The sequence below is a fragment of the Mobula hypostoma genome, chromosome 11, assembly GCF_963921235.1.
Source record: "Mobula hypostoma chromosome 11, sMobHyp1.1, whole genome shotgun sequence".
Lineage (NCBI taxonomy): Eukaryota > Metazoa > Chordata > Chondrichthyes > Myliobatiformes > Myliobatidae > Mobula > Mobula hypostoma.
In genome coordinates this window covers 34510651-34530154 of record NC_086107.1, presented here as the reverse complement: position 1 = coordinate 34530154, position 19504 = coordinate 34510651, and the positions used below count along the sequence as shown (strand labels likewise).

The window sequence follows — 19504 nt, the reverse complement described above, 5'->3', positions numbered from 1 at the left end:
TGAGAAAGAACAATTACTCAGTGAAGAGCGGGAGGAAGGTAGTTCTGCCATTTGTAGAATGAACATTTTTACATACTGTATGTTGCACCTTTGACTTTAATACTAAATTAACTTTATGTACAAGTGTCTGTAAATCAGGTGTTTGTAACCTGCAGACGGAACCTATTGCTTCAGGAAATAGACAGCAGGAAAATAGCCCTGATATGTCTTAGTTCAAAATAACAGGGAAAATCAATCTGGCTCAGTATTACTGAATTGTTCTAACTTTATTCAACACCAAGGTGGTGGAAGTTGTTAGTGACAGTGTTATCAAGCAGCAGTTACTCTGCCTTGTCCATTGGGCTTTGCTGGGATCATTCAGTTCCAGAATTTGCCATGGCCTTAGAACAAAAGGTCATATTCCACAGATAAGGTCAGAATAGTTGTCCTTGACATGAAGGCAGCAATTAACCATGGCAATAAGGAACCATGGGAAAACAGAAGTTATTGGCTGCAGTTTCCCCTATATAAAAGGGAAAAGGGATACATTGTGGTCATTGAAGGTATAATATTATAGCCCAACAGTAATTTTCCCGCATCATGAGATCAGAAGTGGAGCTATTCAGTCCACAATGTTCATTTCTGTTTTCAACTCCTCAACAAATGAAGCAGCCCTTGCTTATATGCAGCAAGACTTGGATGACAGTCTGGTGTAGTCTGGTGATTGGCATGACGTTTGCATTAGGACAATCAGATGACTGCCGTGTAGTCTAGTAACATACTATTGGCATTCGTGGTGTTACCGTTATTGCGTTCTCCACCTTCAGTGCTCTGGGGATCCCAGTTGTTGGTAGTACTTCATCATCATGATTATGTGCCGTGTGGTATTCTATCCATGACCATGATTGTTCTTGGCAATTTTTTCGACAGAAGTGGTTTGTCATTTCTTTCTTCTGGGCAGTGTCTACAAGATGGGGGACCACAGCCATTGTCAGTACTCTCTTTTAGAGATTGTCTGCCTGGCATCAGTGGTCACATAACCAGTACTTGTGATGTGTACCAACTACTCATACGATTATCCACCGCCTGTTCCCATGGCTTCACGTGACCCTTATCTGGGGGCGGAGGGGTGGGGGGTGGGTGTTGATTGTCTAAGCAGGTGTTACACTTTGCTCAAGCCTGACCTGCAGACTAGCAGAGGGAAGATGTGCCTTACACCGCCTTTGGTAGAGACGTATCTCTACCCACTACCCAGTAGGCACCATCTACAGAATGCATTGCAATGACTTGGCAAGACTAGTCTGAAAGTAAACTACAAATGTGATGCCTCCTCCACCAGAAGAACAAAGACAGCAAATGAATGAACACTGCCCATCTTTCCATTTTTTTCCCCCCATTGTTGCTCTTTTCCTAGAATACACCATCCAATTGCATTTTGGAAATACTTTACCAGAAGGACTATAGCATTTTGAGAAGGTGGCTTGTTCCCAGCTCCCCAAGGGGAATTGGGATTGGACAATCTTGCAAGCAACTTTGATATAACAAAATTTGAATTATACCACACAACTAATGTGCCCCCATGAGCTGAAAAGCATTTTCCCCACACCAGGTGTAGGTTCTGGATTCTCCATACCTGCCTGACTTGTAATTAACCCTTTTTTATCAGGACTGGCCAGTTCTATAGAAGTTAAGTGACTTCTGACAGAAAGTATCCAGCTGGATGCGCTGCAGCATCTGAATCCTGGACCCCAGCTCGTCAGATAGCTGCGTATGGTTCTAGTGACTTCCACCAATGCAGCTGCAGTGTATTATCTGTTCTGCCATTCTCAACTTCAAATTTAGTTAATTTCTTTAATTCTGTCATTTTGAAATCCCTTATCAAGGCCCACACCTGATGGACACTGCACTCGGAGGATGTTGTGCTTTAAGCTGAACCCACAAATTTAGTTTCCCAGTTATCTGAATTTTAGAGTTGGCTGACTTGCAATTGAAACTGGTTACCCAGTTTTCTGTTTAAATATATTTCTGAATTTGCAAATTTGCAGACTCAGAACAATCTGAATAATATCCAGATTGAAATTAAAGGTCACAGATAGTAGTGAGCAGCAGATTACTGATCTGTGCTTTTAGCACACTGAAGATGCCTTTTAATTATGCATTTTTAACTGTCTCTTTCCCAAGGAAAGCACACACACCAGGACACCAGTATCCCGCTACATACCTACATTTATTTTTCACTTTTTCCTTCCTACTTTACTTATAATATCTGATCAAGCGTCTACTTACTTGCACTACTCAGTTTCTGAAGGTTAAAATCAATTTTGTTTTGATTGTGGAATGTTTTATCATGTGAAGTGTTATATCCAAGGAGGATGTTGTTTAACTGATTGTTCGAACCTTTTCATTTTCACAACCTCTGCTCAACATTACAACTGTTGCCTTTCTATGATAAAGTGCCATTCCCATATCATGTTTTCTTTTCAGATTTTTGATGCATTGCTTCATTCTAGTCCAATTGATTATCATTTTCTGTTGCAATAAATCCAGAATTTTTCTTGTGTGATTTTTATATAGCTGCAACCATACGAGGGCTGGCCTAAGTACCTTGGACATAGTTTTCTAATCTTCATCCTATCCGGGAATTGTCATGTGGCATCTAAGCATTCTTTTTCTTCATTTCCAGTCTTGGATGATTAAAGTTAATTAGACCATTATCTAACTTGGGAACATGCAGTGCGAAATTTGTAGAAATGCCAGATGACTCTCTGGGATATGCCAGTGAAAGTTTTTTTCACTGGCAATTGTAATACAAGAATGGGATAAAACACGATTTTGTTTGTCTATTTTCACTGCAGGTTGTTATACTTCATCATATGCTCTCTAAAGCCACAGTGAAAGCCAGGCCATCTGTATTATGGTGTTACAAAAAGGAGCTTGGCTTTAGCAGGTAATGTTTATATTGTAAACTAAAACAAATACTCATATAGAATTTGAAATTTTGAATAATGTTTGATTTAAATTTAAATGTGTTTAAATATATTTAACCTTTTTAAAATACAACAAATCATTGCAGCTTTACACACTTACAATTCAATGAAAATCATATAGGTTTATTATCAATGTCAATTGAGAATATATAGTTACAAAACTGTAACTATATTGGTGTCGCCTTGTAGTTCTCAGTCTGTACTGAGACTCACCTGCAGTCTATTCAGTTCTATCTTCTGCTTCCAAAACTGGTATCAGTTTAACGATTTAACAGTTTAAGAAAAGTTTAATGCTGAAAAATTAATGTGAACGAATGCATAGCTGTCCTTGCATTGATCAATGCACATGACCTGGTGAATACTCCCTATTTACAGGTGATTGATTAGTATGCTCCTAAGCTGACGTTTATTGAAGAATAGTAGCCTGCTGATTGATACTAATGTAAAACTTGCCACCACTGTCTTTCAGGCTTGAGTAGTTTATTTTGAAAATATAACCATCAAAACTGAGAAAATAAAATTTGCACTTTATCAAGTTTTATCAGTTAGAAGAATTCTACATTATCTTTTGTCCTACCTGTCAGCAAAAAGAAAATGCAATATATCACATTTGCTGAAATTATCTATATTTATGTATAATGTCCAGTTTTATGTAAAATGTACTTTCTGTTCCTAAAGTAAAAAAAATTGTTAAAAGTAGTCAGTATTGACTTGTGCATGAAGTGTTGGGCACTTAAGAATTAACAACTGTTAGTTAACAATTAGACTTAGTGATTGTAATGTTGCCAAAGGTAGAATATTTGACCCAAGCTTCATTTTTAAAAATTGCCAAAATCTTGAAATTTTTAGCCTTGAAGAGAAACACCCAAGTTTCTAAAAGCACAGTAGCAGCGTGTCAGGTAATAAAGCAGGTCTGTACTTGTATTTTAAAGTGTTATTTGGTTTATGTTAAGTTTAGACTCAAAGGGATCTGATGCTATATTGGGCTGGCACAGAAGTGTTGTGGTTAGCACAATGCTTTGCAGTTCAGACAACCTGGGTTTATTTCCTGCCACTGCTTGTAAAGAGTTTGCACATTCTCACCGATCATGTGGGTTTCCTCCGGGTGCTCCGGTTTCCTCCCACAGTCCAAAGATGTACCAATTGCTAGGTTATTTGGTCATTGTAATTTGTCCCATAATTAGGCTAGCATTAAATCAGGAGTTGCTGAGTGGTGTAGCTTGAAAGGCTGGAAGGGATTCTCCGTGCGGTATCTCAATTAGAAGATATTTGGAATATATGGAATAAACAGATGTAGCCACATCTGTACTTGTGGAAATGCAGAGAAATGCTAACAAGTATTAGTTCCAAACTTCTGTTTATGAATCTTGCCAGCACTTTGCAGGCAGTTATTGCTGATGGTGACTAGGTTATTACAGTTGGCGTTGCTGTTGTGTGCATGCTAAATCCCTGGCTTTCCTCCAGTCATAGGAAGAAGCGAATGAGGCAGTTACAGAAAAAGATAAAAAGTGGCACGCTCGACCTCAAGCAAGATGATCCTTTTGAGCTTTTTATAGCTGCAACAAACATTCGGTACTGCTATTACAACGAGACCCATAAGATCCTGGGTAACACCTACGGAATGTGTGTTCTGCAGGTATGTGTGTTACGTTCATTTTTGTTTGCTTGCTTCAGAAAATGCTATCATTGACATTGGCGAAATTCTGTGGTATATGCTCCATAACGATCCTGGCCTCTCCTGAGGTTGCTGGGTTAACCTTGTATTCAACAATATTGAGTTAAAAAGAAATTACATTTGTATGTCAAGTGAAAGGGTTTGTAGGGTTTACTATAATGCTTTCCTTTGTCCACTAGAAATAACGCTAACTTAAGACTTAAAGCTTGTATGTGAATGATGGTAACTTGATGAAGTACCGTGTACCCATAGCTGTTAATTGCAGAGACAGAAATCTGTTCTGCAGAGTATGAGGACATCACCGACTGGGTGTCTAAAGGCCAGATTTAATCATTTTTATACTTGAGGGTTGGCCTACGGAGAATGGAACATATTGAATAGATGCAACTTATTACATCCCATGTCTGCCTACTAGTTTGATACCAGTATTCTTTTCATGTTAAACATATGGATAGCGTTATGAAGTGTTTAATAGAAAGTCAAAAAAGGAATCTTCAATGAAATAGCAACAATTAATATAGATAATTTTAAAGGAAAATCTTCTCATAACTATTGTACAAGTATTCATAATCACTAAGTTTGTGAAGAGAAAGAGAATGTTTAAACCTTGCTTTTTTGTCACATCCTGCAGGATTTTGAGGCTATGACACCAAACCTTTTGGCCAGGACTGTTGAGACAGTGGAAGGGGGTGGACTTGTTGTGATTCTGCTGAGAACGGTCAACTCTTTGAAACAGCTGTATACAATGACAATGGTATGTGCTTTGTTTGACAGGCTGCTGAGCTCAATCCTTTTTTCACTAGATGTTTGATATGCAATCTTTTATTCTTAAAAAGTAATGACAAACTGTTGGCTAATACTCTCTGAAATTCGCAAGTTTGATTTTGTTGGAGAAGTTCGAGCACAGGTTCAGTAGAAGTGATGCTGGAGCTAAAGGACAGAGCAGACATCAGGCCAGCATGCATTCTTAAATCTGTGGCATTTCTGCTCTTGAGTGATTTACTTTATCATGATTGTAGTCATTTAGCAGATTTTTACTGACTTTAAACAAATCTCAGAACAACTTTAAATCATTTGTTCATTCTAACATGTTTCAACAATTTTATTTTGAAGTTAGGATGGGAAGCAATACTTGTTGGCCTTAGAAGTACAATAATCTCAACTCAAAAATGTCATTAAAAGATTTGTCTTTTGGTTTTGATTTTATTTTCTCTGCTCTCTGCCAAAGGATGTACATACACGTTTCAGAACAGAGTCACATCAGGATGTGGTTGGAAGATTCAATGAAAGGTAATAATTTTTCCGAAGGTGCTTTTAAACAATATTTGAAAGAATCTGCTCAAGCTTACCTGCCAATACAAGGGAAAACATAAGTGTTAATTTTACATCTGAGTCTTTAGGTGACCAAAATCTGTTAGTGACAGAGGACAGTTTTTGAATATACATTCTAGGACGATCAATTTCTTGAATTTTTGTTGCATTGCCCTCCAAGTATGTTGAAGTTGGTTCTGAAGTTTGGATTTTTTGAAGTCAGGATCAGTTTTAATTATCACTGATGTGTCATGAAATTTGTTTTATGACAGCGGTACATTGCAAGACATAAAAATTAGAATAAATTACAAGAATAAATAGTGCAAAGGATAAATAATAGGATATATATAACAAGTAACAGTCTGATAGTGAAAGGAAGAAGCTATTCTTAAAGCGTTAAGTGTGGGTCTTTTCTCCCCGATGGCAGTCATGCATGAGGGTCTGTTAATCTAATCATTTGTTTGAAACTCTTTGCTAAATGCCCCAAATTTTTTTATGTTCATTCTGTTTCATCAGATTCATACTTTCTCTGGCATCCTGCAAGAATTGTGTTGTGATAAATGATCAGCTGGATATCTTGCCACTTTCCAGTCACATTCTTAACATTAATCCTGTCTCACCCAAATCCTCGGTATGTATTGTAGATCATGGTATCATAACATTTGGGTTTTTGCTATTTATTTATTTATATTGCTGACATGTGCGACATAAGCAACAGTGGATTTTGTTAACATTGTATACAGTACACCTTTATCCTAAACTTGAGAACCAAGAGAAGGCTGATTGTGAAGTTTGATGCTGATCTATTTTAAGACCATATCTCCCTATTTCTGTAAACCTGATATTCCCAAATGCACTAAAACTCCTTCAGAATGTAGAACCTTGGTCCCTTAAAACTCAAGCTTGTAGATCTTAATTGCAGTTCTCTAATTCAGATCCTATTGCCCCAAATTACGAGATTTCTTTCCTGATCATCTCAAAGCCTGTCCCTTCATTTCTGGAACTTCTATCATTATTATTTCCTAGTAATAATGATTGGCATTGTCACTAAAATTTCTGATATGTGTGAGAAAGTGGTGCAGAAGAATTTAAGGAGTTAAATTCACTAATTAGTTTAATGGAATTATGGTTTAACCTTTCAGCAGGAATTATACAGTATCTGTCAATGTATTTTCCTAATTTTTTAAGGAGGAAAGCCTGACACCAGGAGAGATTGAATTGCGAGAACTTAAAGAGTCCCTAAGTGATACGCAACCAGTAGGAGTTCTTATTGATGGCTGCAAAACACTGGATCAGGTAAGATGCTCTGGCTGGTCGATAGAGTAGAAGAGCAGAGTATTTGGTCAAACATAAACTGTACACACCAGCTGTGTGGCGAAAAAGACACAACAACATCTCTTTCACCTCAGATGGTTGAAGTATGGTATGGTCCCCCAAACTCTAAGAACTTTCTGTAGGGGCACAATTGAGAGCATTCTGACTGGCTGCATCACTGCCTGGTATGGGAACTGTACTTCCCTCAATCACAGGACCCTGCAGAGAGTGGTGCAGACAGCCCAGTGCATCTGTAGATGTGAACTTCCCACTATTCAGGACATCTACAAAGACAGGTGTGTTAAAAGGGCCCGAGGGATCATTGGGGACCTGAGTCACCCCAACCACAGACTGTTCCAGTTGCTACCATCCAGGAAACGGTACCGCAGCATAAAAGCCAGGCCTGATGGGCTCTGGGACAGCTTCTTCCACCAGGCCATCAGACTGATTAATTCATGCTGACGCTACTGTATTTCTATGTTATATTGATTATTCTGTTGTACATAATATTTATCATACATTACTATAATTGGACGTTTGAACATTTGCATGTTTGTAATGTAAAGATTTTTACTCAGGTATTTGAAGGATGTAAGTAATAAAGTCAATTCAGTTCATTCGTTCAATTCAGTCATACAGTTCATATTTTTAATTCATTCATGGAACTATGGGCATTAGTACAACCCTACTTTTTCCTCAGGTGGTGGTGAGCTGCCTTGTTGGGCACCTGCATTTGTTCTGATGACATCACTCATGTTCTGTTGTAAGGTGACAAGCTCCAGAATTTGAGGCTGGCCTCATTGAAGGACCTGTAAGATATTTCCATCATGATGTTATTTGATTTAATGGATGAGGTAGAAATGGTGGCAAAGTAAAATGGGCTCAAATTATAAATATACTGTTACAGCTTTCATCTACTAAGAGGCTCAGATAAATTGTGTATAAATTGTGAGAGCAAAAACAGCAGGAAATTTGAAATGAAGGTTGGAAATAGGTAAGAGAAGTAACATCTGCAGAGAAAAGGAAAACTTAATATTTCAGGTCAGTGACCTTTTCCCAGAACTGAAAAAAGTTAGAAATCTAACAATCTTTAAGTTCTGGATGTTTGAGGAGGTGGTAAACAAAAAGAATGTCAGTGGATAGCAGGAGTAACTGTGTGTTACAGGCAGCAATGATGCAGGTATGATGCAATGACGCAGGAGTAACTGTGTGGTACAGGCAGCAATGCTGCAGGTACAGGTTACCCCCGCCATCCAAAGGGAGAGTGTTCCTGTGAAACGGTTCGTAAGCCGAAATGTAAAGCGAAGAAGCAGTTACCGTTTATTTATATGGGAAAATTTTGTGAGCGTTCGCAGACCCAAAAATAATCTACCAAATCATGCCAAATAACACATAAAACCTAAAATAACAGTAACATATGGTAAAAGCAGGAATGATATGATAAATACACAACCTATATAAAGTAGAAATACTTTTCCACAGTCATTACTGCACTGTTCTCCGTAGCGAAAATCTTGCGCAAGCGCTGTTGGCAAAAACACGGTGCAAGCGCTCTCCGGTAACCTTTAAGCTATGAAGCTGCCAAATCGTACCAAATAACACGTAAAAATACACAGCCGATATAAAGTAGAAATAATGTATGTACAGTGCACTATCACTTACCGGAATCGAGAAGACAGCGCTGAGCACACTGATGATGGTGTGTTAGACTGAGTCGTCGCAGGCTGGGTGGTGCAGTGGCCCCCACCCTCCAGGCCGCCGACCGATACATTGCCGCGAAACATGCAGGGGTCCAGCGGTAGCCGGGAGGTACACAGCACATCTTTAAGAAAAAAGCTGTAATAAACATGCTAATTAATTAGGTGCCGCCCAGCATGTAATTGTCGGTTAAGATCAGTGCCGATTTCCGATTGCATCGTCTCTGATTTGGGCCGACAATTACGTGTCGGGCGGCACCTAATTAATTAGCTTGTTTATTTAGGCTTTTTTCTTAAAGATGTGCTGGGTGCCTCCCGGCTACCGCTGCATTCTCCGCGAATCGGTATCTATCTGTGGCCCAGGGGTTGGGGTGGTAGGACACTGGGGTGTCATCTCGACGTCTGTTTCCATTAGAGCAGGCAGCTCATCTTCTCCTATGACTGCCTGCCTCGATGTCAAAGGTCGAGGTTCGTCATCTGCTGTGGCTGATGTGGAAGGCTTGCTTGACTGCTGAGCCTCGTGCATTTTTAGATTATACAGTTCTTTGTAAGCACTCAAACCATCCGGCAAATATCCCCTAAACCTACGTACCCTTTCAAAATTAAAGTTGTACTTTATCATTGCAGCGAAAATCTCACGCAGTTGCTTCACGTTCATTTCGCTAATGAATTCGGTTTCGATGTTACCCTTTCTTCTTCCAATTGCATCAGCCTTCATCTATCAGTTCTTGGTCATGGGATGCCAAAACCTCTTCAACATCAGCTTCGTCAGCTTCCACAAGCCAAACTCACTATGTCCTTACTTCGTTCACCACAATCGAAACGCTTAATTATGTCTAGTTTTACGCTAAGTGTAATACCCATATGAGCTCTTTCCGGCTTTTCCGATACTTTAGAACTCATCTTGCAAATGGCTGCTCACAGGCATGTGTTTAAGCAATGCCGGCGAGAATGCAGTTCCGAATTCGGGGAGAGCGGCTGCTCGGGGCGCTGCTTTTTATCGCGCGCTGATTTTTTTTCATAACAGTGAAAACACCTTCTGAAAGCGAAAATAGGGTACTAATGTAGGTCTTTCGTAACAGTGAGGTTTCGTAAAGCGAACGTTCGAAAAGCGGGGGACACCTGTATGATGCAATGATGCAGGAGTAACTGTGGTACAGGCAGCAATGATGCAGCTATGATGCAGGAGTAACTGTGTGGTACAGGCAGCAATGATGCAGGCTGACAGAGTATCATGAAGGCTTACTAAGTGAAGAAAATCTGCTGGTAGGAGATGAGTTGAAGAAAAATAGGAACGAAGAGAGAAACTTAAGTCTCTAGAGAAGCATAGCATTACAAAGGCTCAAATCTTAAATGGAAAACAATCCTGTTAATATATCAGATGGCATCAATGAATAGAAAAACAATTTCATCTGTTTCTGATGCCACTGAGAGACTGTTTGAAATTGTTAATTGTCTTGAGGCTGTAACGTGCCTGAGCAGAGTTGAATGCTGGTTTTCAAGCTTGGGTTGAGTTTGATTGCATCTGCGTTTGAGACCAAAGACAAAGGTGTTAAAGTGAGAGTTAAAGTTCACCTGCAGGTAACAAGCCTTCACCGTCCTCTCAGCTGACACTTGTGTTTTCAGACTTAACACTATTACAAGTATTCCCTTTTGTCGTCTCCTTGAATCCATTCCTCTCTGATTTCTAACCTTGAAGCATCTTTGATGTGAAATATTAAATTTGTTTCTGTATTCACAGATACTGCTGGCTCTGTTGAGTATTTGTACTTTTTTCTATTTGTAATTCTATGATGACTATTAGTGGTATTTTACTTGATATTTGTACTTGGGCTACTCTTTGTTTCCAAATACATTTACCTTGACCACTTCAGAAATTTTAATTATCACTAGAAACAGCTTATGTTATTTTGGCAAGTCTAGTCATTTTACAGGGGACTATTACTGGAATATCTTTCCTTGTACTGCAGCCAATGTAACAATTTGTTCTTCATCAGGCTAAAGCAGTATTGAAGATCATTGAAGCTATATCAGAAAAAACACTCAGAAGTACAGTCGCTTTAACTGCTGCCAGAGGCCGCGGTAAATCAGCTGCGTTGGGCCTGTCTATTGCAGGAGCAGTGGCATTTGGGTAGGTGTTAGAACTATTAAATATCTCTATGTTTTGACAGTTTTTTCTGCTCATTATCTCATTGTTTTATCAATTGCTCTTAAATCCTTGTAATGTGGTTCCTAAATATTGCCAGAACTAGTTACTTTTAATTCTTTCAAACCTGTTAATGATTTTGAATCTTTGTCCAATCTCTCCATAGCTAGCTCTATTCAAAGGAAATCAGCTTCCTTTAGTCTCTCTGCATAAGCGAAGTCTGTCTTTCTAAATATGAGTTCTGCCGAAGGGTTTCAACCTGAAACGTTGACTGTATTTTTTTCCATAGATGCTGCCTGGCCTCCTGAGTTCCTCCAGCATTTTGTGTGTGTTGCTCAGATTTCCAGCATCTGCAGATTTTCTCTTGTTTGTTCCTGTAAATCTTGTGACAAACTTTGTAAGCCTAGGTCCAGGATTGCTGTGAACTTCCTTTCAATAATTGTTCTGCATTGCATTCTGTAAATCAGCAGTTTTGTTTCTATCTAACTATTGCCTGTTGAATTCAAATAATTAAATTTTGCAAACGCGTATATACAGAACCTTAGACACCTTTTGGTAAGACGGCCCCTTTAAATGGCAACTTTTTGCGTGCAGCTCCAATGGGAATCGTCAAATATTCCTGTTCAGGTCTGCTACCGCTGAAATCCACAGTCACAATAGACAATAGATAATAGGTGCAGAAGTAGGCCATTCGGCCCCTCAAGCCAGCACCGCCATTCACTGTGATCATGGCTGATCATCCACAATCAGTACCCCATTCCTGCCTTCTCCCCATATCCCTTGACTCCGCTATCATTAAGAGCTCTATCTAACTCTTTCTTGAAAGCATACAGAGAATTGGCCTCCACTGCCTTCTGAGGCAGAGCATTCCACAGATCCACAACTCTCTGGGTGAAGAAGTTTTTCCTCAACTCCGTTCTAAATGGCCTAACCCTTATTCTCAAATTGTGGCCTGTGGTTCTGGACTCCCCCAACATCGGGAACATGTTTCCTGCCTCTAGCGTGTCCAATCCCTTAATAATCTTATATGTTTCAATCAGATCCCCTCTCATCCTTCTAAATTCCAGTGTATACAAGCCCAGTTGCTCCAATCTTTCAACATATGACAGTCCCGCCATCCTGGGAATTAACCTCGTGAACCTCCGCTGCACTCCCTCAATAGCAAGAATGTCCTTCCTCAAATTTGGAGACCAAAACTATACACAATACTCCAGGTGTGGTCTCACCAGGGCCCTGTACAACTGCAGAAGGACCTCTTTGCTCCTGTACTCAACTCCCCTTGTTATGAAGGCCAGCATGCCATTAGCTTTCTTCACTGCCTGCTGTACCTGCATGCTTACTTTCAGTGACTGATGAACAAGGACACCAAGATCACAGCCGTGGATATTTCAGTAAGCAGCATGGTTTAGGACATTTAAAAAAATGTATCTTTCAATACCCAAAATTGATGAAGTTTGGACAGCATACTTGGGTTGTGAGTATAGTTCCACTTTAAGAAAGTGGAAGCGGGGACATTGCTAGTTTACAGGTACAATTGAAACACAGAGGCTATAGACTTGCTCTCCAGACTATCCTGCTGGCAAATGTACAGTCTCTGGAAGATAACAATGAAGACATCAGTAAGATTGCTGTACCAGAGAGACATTGGGGACTGATGTATATTCTGTTTTACAGATAAATGGCTCACACTTGCAATTTTGGGCACAGCGGTGCGGTCTGATGGCTTCACCATTCTCCCCAAAGACAGGACAGCTCAGTCTTTTAAAGGCAGAGGAGGTCGAGTATGCCTTATGATTAACTCACTTTGGTGCACGAACATGACAGTTCTCTTTGAGTTCTGCTCATCTGACCTGGAACATCTCATGGTCAGATGTCATCCATTTTATCTGCTGAGGGAGTTCTCTGCCATTATCCTGCTTGTGGTGTGCATTCCACCTCAGGCCAACTCCATACAGGCACTGGAGGAGCTGTACAGCATAAACAGCAGGCACAAAACAGCGCACCTGGATGCCTTTCCTATTGTTGAGCGAGATTTCAACCAGGCCAGCTTGAAGAAGTCTCTGAACAACTACCAACAATATATTATCTGTGGAACCAGAGGAGCCAAAACACTTGACCACGGTTATACCACCATCAAGAACACTTACTCTGCCATCCCACATCCACACTTTGGAAAGTCTGATCACCTGGCTGTACTTCTACTCCCAGAGACCAAAGACTGTAGCACCTGTGGTGAGGGCCAAGAAGGCATCATAAAGAGGTGACTGAGGAGCCCTTACAGGACTACTTTGAGCCAGTGGTTGGACAATGTTCTTCTCTGTCTGATTGGATATGCCATAGTTGTCACTGACTTCATCGAGATCTGTGTGGATGAGTGTGTGCCAAATATACCTAAACCAAAAGCAGTGGATGAACCAGGAGATTCGTAGTTGCCTGAGGGCTAGATCTGTGATGTTCAAGACCTGTGATCCAGAACTATACACGAAGTCTGGGTACGAGCTGCGGAAGTCTATTTTAAGGGCATAAAACAAATCCTATTGAGTTTAGAGACCAAATCAGATGCACATCAGCTTTGGCAGGGTTTGCAGGCCATTACTTCCTGCAAAGCAAACCCTAACGTCATGAATGACTGCTGTTTCACTCGCAGATGAGCTCATTGCCTTTTATGCATGCTTTGAAAGGAGAGAATAAAACTACACCTGTGTAAATCCCCACAGCATGTGATGACCCTGTGATCTCTGTCTCGGAGGCTGAATGCTTGCAATGTGTCTGACCCTGATGATCTACCTGGTAGGACCCTGAAAACCTGTGCCAAACAACTGGCAGCGAGTGTTAAAGGCATTTTCAGTCTCTCACTCCTACCTAAGCAAGGACTTGGACCCACCGCAACTTGCATATCGCCACAGTAGGTCTACAGTGGATGCAGTCTCACTGGTTCTCGTGGCCTTGGATCACCTGGATACGAGTAATACCTGCATCAGGTTATTGTTTATTGACTACAGCTCAGCGTTCAACATAATCGTACTCCCAGTTCTAGTCAAGGAGCTCAAATCTGGGCCTTTGTACCTCCCTCTGCAACTGGATTCTTGACCTCCTCACTGGGAGACGACAATCTGTGTGGAAAAAATAGCTCCTCGCTGACAGTCAACAGCGCTGCATCTCAAAGATGCGTGCTTAGCCCATTGCTCTTCCCTCTTTCAACCACGATTGTGTGGCTGTGCACAGCTCAAACACCATCTGTAATTTTGATTTTGACACAGTTGTTGACAGAACTCAGATTGCGACGAGGAGGCGTACAGGAGCAAGGCAGATCAGCTGGTTTTAGTGAGATTTTCAGGAAGATGTTGTTTCCTGTTTGGCATTGCTGTCAGCTGCACCTCCAACAATGCCCTTGGGTCAGCTGCAGGGTAACCAGCTGGGGGCCCCCGCTCATTGATATTTCCCTCCCTCAGCCCTGGTACATCTGGTGGCAGAGCAGTGGCAGCAATGTTTCCCTGCCACCCTCTGCAGCTTACAATGGGGTTAGTCGGTCCCCCGGTTTCTGTCCTTCCTCCCCAGCCATAGCCAAAAGCGACTCTCTTCTGCCTCTTCAGCCAGTTCTCTGGTGGCCTTCCTGAGCCTTGCTTCAGTCACCACCATATCATGGAGTAACCTTGTCGTCGATGTGCCGATGAAGCCCCAGTATCCTGCCCCCACAGGGTAGACGATGGTTCTCCAACCAACTTCCTTACACTCAGCTGTCAGGTCTGAGTACTTCAGCCTCTTCTGCTCGTGGGCAGCCTCCATTCCTTCCTCCCATGGGGTGGTTAAATCAATGGGGACTGCCTTCGCGGCTGTGGACCAAAGTACTATGTCTGGGCAGGGAGATGTGGTGGTCATTTCCATGGGGAACTGTAGCTCTCTGCCGGGATCAGCCCTCAATTTCCACTCCTTGCCTGTGGAAGAGTGTCTTGAAGGAGATCTTGGGGTGCTGCATTCAACGTTCTTACCAGCCTTAACAAATGGGATCAGTTGTCATCCCGCTAGGGAAAGGCTGCTTCTCACATCCCACCTGCAGGCCTCTAGAGTTTCCGCCAGCTTCTTTAGGACCTGATCATTCTGCCATGTGTAGCACCATTGCAACAGCACAGTCGTGCATCCTACCAGGATGTGTTGGAGGTTGGCATTGGTGTTATCACACAGGGGGCAGCTAACCTCACTGCTGAACCACTGGTGAAGATTTCGGGGACAGGGCAAGGCTGTCACAGGCTGGCCTGATGAGGAAGCTGAGTCTGGCATTTGGGGTCTTCCACAGGTCAGACCAGCTGACTGACCTGTTGATGGTGCCCTTCCACGCTGTCCAGCTTCCCTGGCGGGATATATATGGAGGGTTATGGCTGTGGTGCAGGATCGTGCAAATGGGCAGTTTAAATGGCTCCGCTTGGGCTAGATGGGCCAAAGGGTCTGTTTCTGTGCTGTTCTTTTCTACTAAGTGGAAAGGGTGAGCAGTTTCAAGTTCTTGGCTGCAGCGTCTCTGAGGATCTATCAATATATTAATGCCGTTACAAAGCTGGCATGACCGCAGCTGTATTTCAGTCGGAACTTGAGAATTGGTCTGTCTGTAAAGATACTCACTAATTTCTACAGATGTTCCGCGCAGGGCATTTTAACTGGTTGCTTCATTGTCTGGTATGGAAGGGCCACTGCTCGGGATCAGAAAAAGCTGCAGAAATTTGTAAACTCAGCCAGTTCTATCATGGCCACTGTCCTCCCCAGCATCCAGGACACCTTCAAAAGGTGATGCCTCATAAAGGTGGCATCCACCACTAAGGACCCCCATAACCCAGGGCATGCCCTCTTCTCATTGCTGTCATCGAGGAGGAGATACAGGAGCCTGAGGAGAGACGCTCAACATTTCAGGAACAGCTTCTTCCCCTCTGTTATCAGATTACTGAATGGATAATGAGCCTATGAACACTACCTCAGTACCTTCTTTAATCTCTTTTGCATTACTTATTTAATTTACATATTTATTTCTTCATGTATTTATTGTAATTTATAGTTTTTATTATTACGTTGTGCAGTGTAAGCTGCTGCAAAACAACATATTTCATGACATAGGTGAGTGATATTAAATCTGATTCTGAAACACATTCTGAAACTCAGTTGCATATGTTTTTATGACAACAGGATATTACTTTTGTGAAAGCATCAGAGCCGGTTGATTATGCCAGTTGTGCAGAGACAGCAATCATTGAACCAAAATCAGCATTGTAGAACTCTTTATTCCAGATAGTTTTGAAGGCTGAATAATTGATATTATATTCAAGACAAAATGAGATTTATGGAGAGTCAAAGATTAGGAATCAGCGGTAAAGAACAGCTGTGGCTGAGATCAGATCAGCCGATGTCTGATTTGATGGTGGTGTGAACTTGATGGGTTTTGTTTCTGCTCTTGTTTCTCATTTTTCTATCTTTGCTTAATCAAGTTCTGTAGAAAATTATACCATGCGGTTTATGACATCTTGATAGTGATGTATTTTCTAAAAGGCAATGTCTAAAGTAGAAGAAATGCTCATTGGTTATGTATTATAGCTCTTGTGAGGCATTTTGTGTCTGACTTATTAAAGCTTAAAATGCATGTTTTTATGTCAGGGATAGGTGGTGGAGAGATCTGGAGAATATTGGATTCTGGTTAATTGGGATACATTGGGACCAGTACATTTTGGCCCAATTAAGCAGTTGCCCCGACTAGCCAAAGTTTCATGGAAAGCGTTTACAAGGTTGAAAAACACAAACTAATTTTAACTGAGTAACAAATTATGTTTTTAAATGAAATACAGAACAAATTAGAACACTGTCAAATACTATAAACTGTATTAGTTGCTAATAGTTATCGGTGGAGGAACTGTACACTGCTGTGTTATTTTGATTGACATCTAGTGCAGATAACAAACTGCCTTCATACAATGCTTTCAACAATTGCCTCCTCCAAATCTTCATTTTCATTGTAACATCCATGATGATTGTTGACACCTTCAAATTCTTCGTAGTTCTTAGCTTGCTGAAGTAGTGAAATTGTTTCTTTTTCACTCCCAGACATTTCTCGCATCTCCAATCCTGAATGTTTGTGTATTTCTCGCCCAGAAAAGTCACTGCTTTTTGAACACAAACGCACTCCACTGAAGTTATTTAAAAGCTGTTTAGTCCAAGCAGGGTATAGTGTCTAACAGCCAGAAAACCGTCCCAATTTAGTAGCACACTGTCCCAAATAAACAAAACAAATCCTGCCCACTTTATTAATTAGTTACTGTTCTTACTGTTCTTTAAGAGTTGTCCCTAATTAGCAGCTGTCCTGATTAACTGATGGCTCAATTAACTGGAATTCGCTGTATACCAGTCTCTTAAATTTTTGTGTTGAAATCCACACAATTATGGGCATACTATTGGCAGAATTCCTGGAAATGTTCTGTAATTTTTAACAATTGTGTGCAATTTTCTGTTCTTAACATAAATCATAGAGTACATTTTCTATATATTTTGGCATTTGCTGTTATTCTGAATTCTACCAGTCAGTGTGTATTCTTATGGTAATGAGTGTTCAACTGAAATGGGGTGAGTTTGAAAATGGAAATCATGTTTAAAATGTGTAAAATCTGTGTGTTGTGCTCTTCTATATTCAATCTTCAAATAAAAATTTTCTGATTCCATTTGAATATTTAAAAGGTCAAACGTGTTAAAAAATATTTTCACCTCTCTGGTGAATGCAATTAGACCGTTTAAAGTTAATGTATGTCAGTAGTTATTAAAAGTAATTGTGGCTTATGGGAGTATTTGCTCTGTTTTTAGATATTCCAATATCTTTGTCACCTCGCCAAGTCCAGACAACTTAATCACCCTTTTTGAGTTTGTTTTTAAGGGATTTGATGCATTACAGTATCAGGTAAGAGAGCAAGTCTACTTGAGTTGTCATAGAGTTATAGAATACTTCACAGAGACATGCCCTTCACCCTATCTGGTCTGTTGTTCTGCATAGTCCCACTGACCTGCACTTGAGCATACCCCTCTATTCAAGCTTCTCTTAAATGAATCTGCTACATTCATACCACACTCGTACCACCCTCGGACTGAAGAGGTTCCCCTCAATTTGGGGTTTTCTCTCTTTCAAATCGGCAGTAGTACTCATAAAGAACATAAAATTTGCAGTATATCATTGATTTTGTTCAACTAGTGAATAAAGACTGAGTAACTTCTTACAGGGAATGCATAGCTGACTGACTAATAACGTTCCAATCACTGACCATTTTATCAAACTTTTGTCACTTTAAGAAAAAAGAGTCGTCTTTTATTGGTTGTTATCAGGGTTTGTATAATTACTTTTTTCAGGAACATCTGGACTATGAAATAATTCAGTCCTTAAATCCAGAATTCAACAAAGCTGTAGTTCGAGTTAATATCTATAAAGAGCACAGGCAGACCATACAGGTAATAATAGTACTCTATCGATTTCTCTGCTTCTGAGTTGCAAAAGTGAATGTGATGATATGTACTGATGCCCTCGGTTCAGTCCCTTCCTGCCTACATCCGTGACACCTCACGTGCTCTTGATCTGTTCAACGATTTCAAGTTCCCTGGCCCTGATCATCTTATTTTCATTATGGATGTCCGGTCCCTATACAGCTCCATCCCCTATTTGGAAGGCCTTAAAGCTCTTCGTTTCTTTCTGGACACCAGACCCAACCAGTTCCCCGCTACCACTCTCGTCCGTCTGGCAGAACTGGTCCTCACTCTCAGTAGTTTCTCCTTCGGCCTCTCTCACTTTCTTCAAACAAAAGGTGTAGCAATGGGCACTTGTGTGGGCCCCAGCTATGCCTGCCTTTTGTCTGCTATGTGGAACAGTCTATGTTCCAAGCCTATACTGGTATCACATAATTCTCCATAACTTCTGCCATCTCCAACGGGATCCCACCTCCAAGCACATCTTTTCCTCCCCTCCCACTTTCTGCTTTCTGCAGGGATCTCTCCCTACGCGACTCCCTTGTCCTGTAGATCTCCCCACTGATCTCCCTCCTAGCACTTATCCTTGCAGGCTGAGCAAGTGTTGCACCTCCCCCCTCACTACCATTCAGGGCCCCAAGCAGTCTTTCCAGATGAGACAACACTTCACCTTTGTGTCTGTTGGGTCATCTACTGTATCCGGTGCTCCTGGTGTGGCCTCCTGTATATTGGTGAGACCTGACGTAGATTGGGAAACCACTTCATCGAGTACTTATGCTCCATCCGCAGAAAAAGCGGGATCTCCCAGTGGCCACCCATTTTAATTCCACTTCCCTTTCCCATTCCAACATGTCAGTCCATGGCCTCCTCTACTGTTGCAATGAGGCCACACTCAGGTTGGAGGAGCAACAACTTATAT

The 19504-nt window shown here is 41.1% G+C and overlaps 1 protein-coding gene across 2 annotated transcripts in view; it reads left to right on the top strand.

Moving 5' to 3' along the window:
* nat10 (N-acetyltransferase 10) overlaps positions 1 to 19504 on the top strand; it is a 62391-nt gene that overhangs the window by 5110 nt on the left and 37777 nt on the right. For both annotated transcript variants that reach the window (XM_063061804.1, XM_063061803.1), the window contains exons 3-11: positions 2835 to 2926; positions 4431 to 4602; positions 5273 to 5395; positions 5870 to 5931; positions 6469 to 6583; positions 7141 to 7248; positions 10961 to 11094; positions 17938 to 18031; positions 18475 to 18573. In XM_063061804.1, the coding sequence (XP_062917874.1) occupies positions 2835 to 2926; positions 4431 to 4602; positions 5273 to 5395; positions 5870 to 5931; positions 6469 to 6583; positions 7141 to 7248; positions 10961 to 11094; positions 17938 to 18031; positions 18475 to 18573 (999 nt within the window). The remainder of the gene's footprint in view (positions 1 to 2834; positions 2927 to 4430; positions 4603 to 5272; positions 5396 to 5869; positions 5932 to 6468; positions 6584 to 7140; positions 7249 to 10960; positions 11095 to 17937; positions 18032 to 18474; positions 18574 to 19504) is intronic.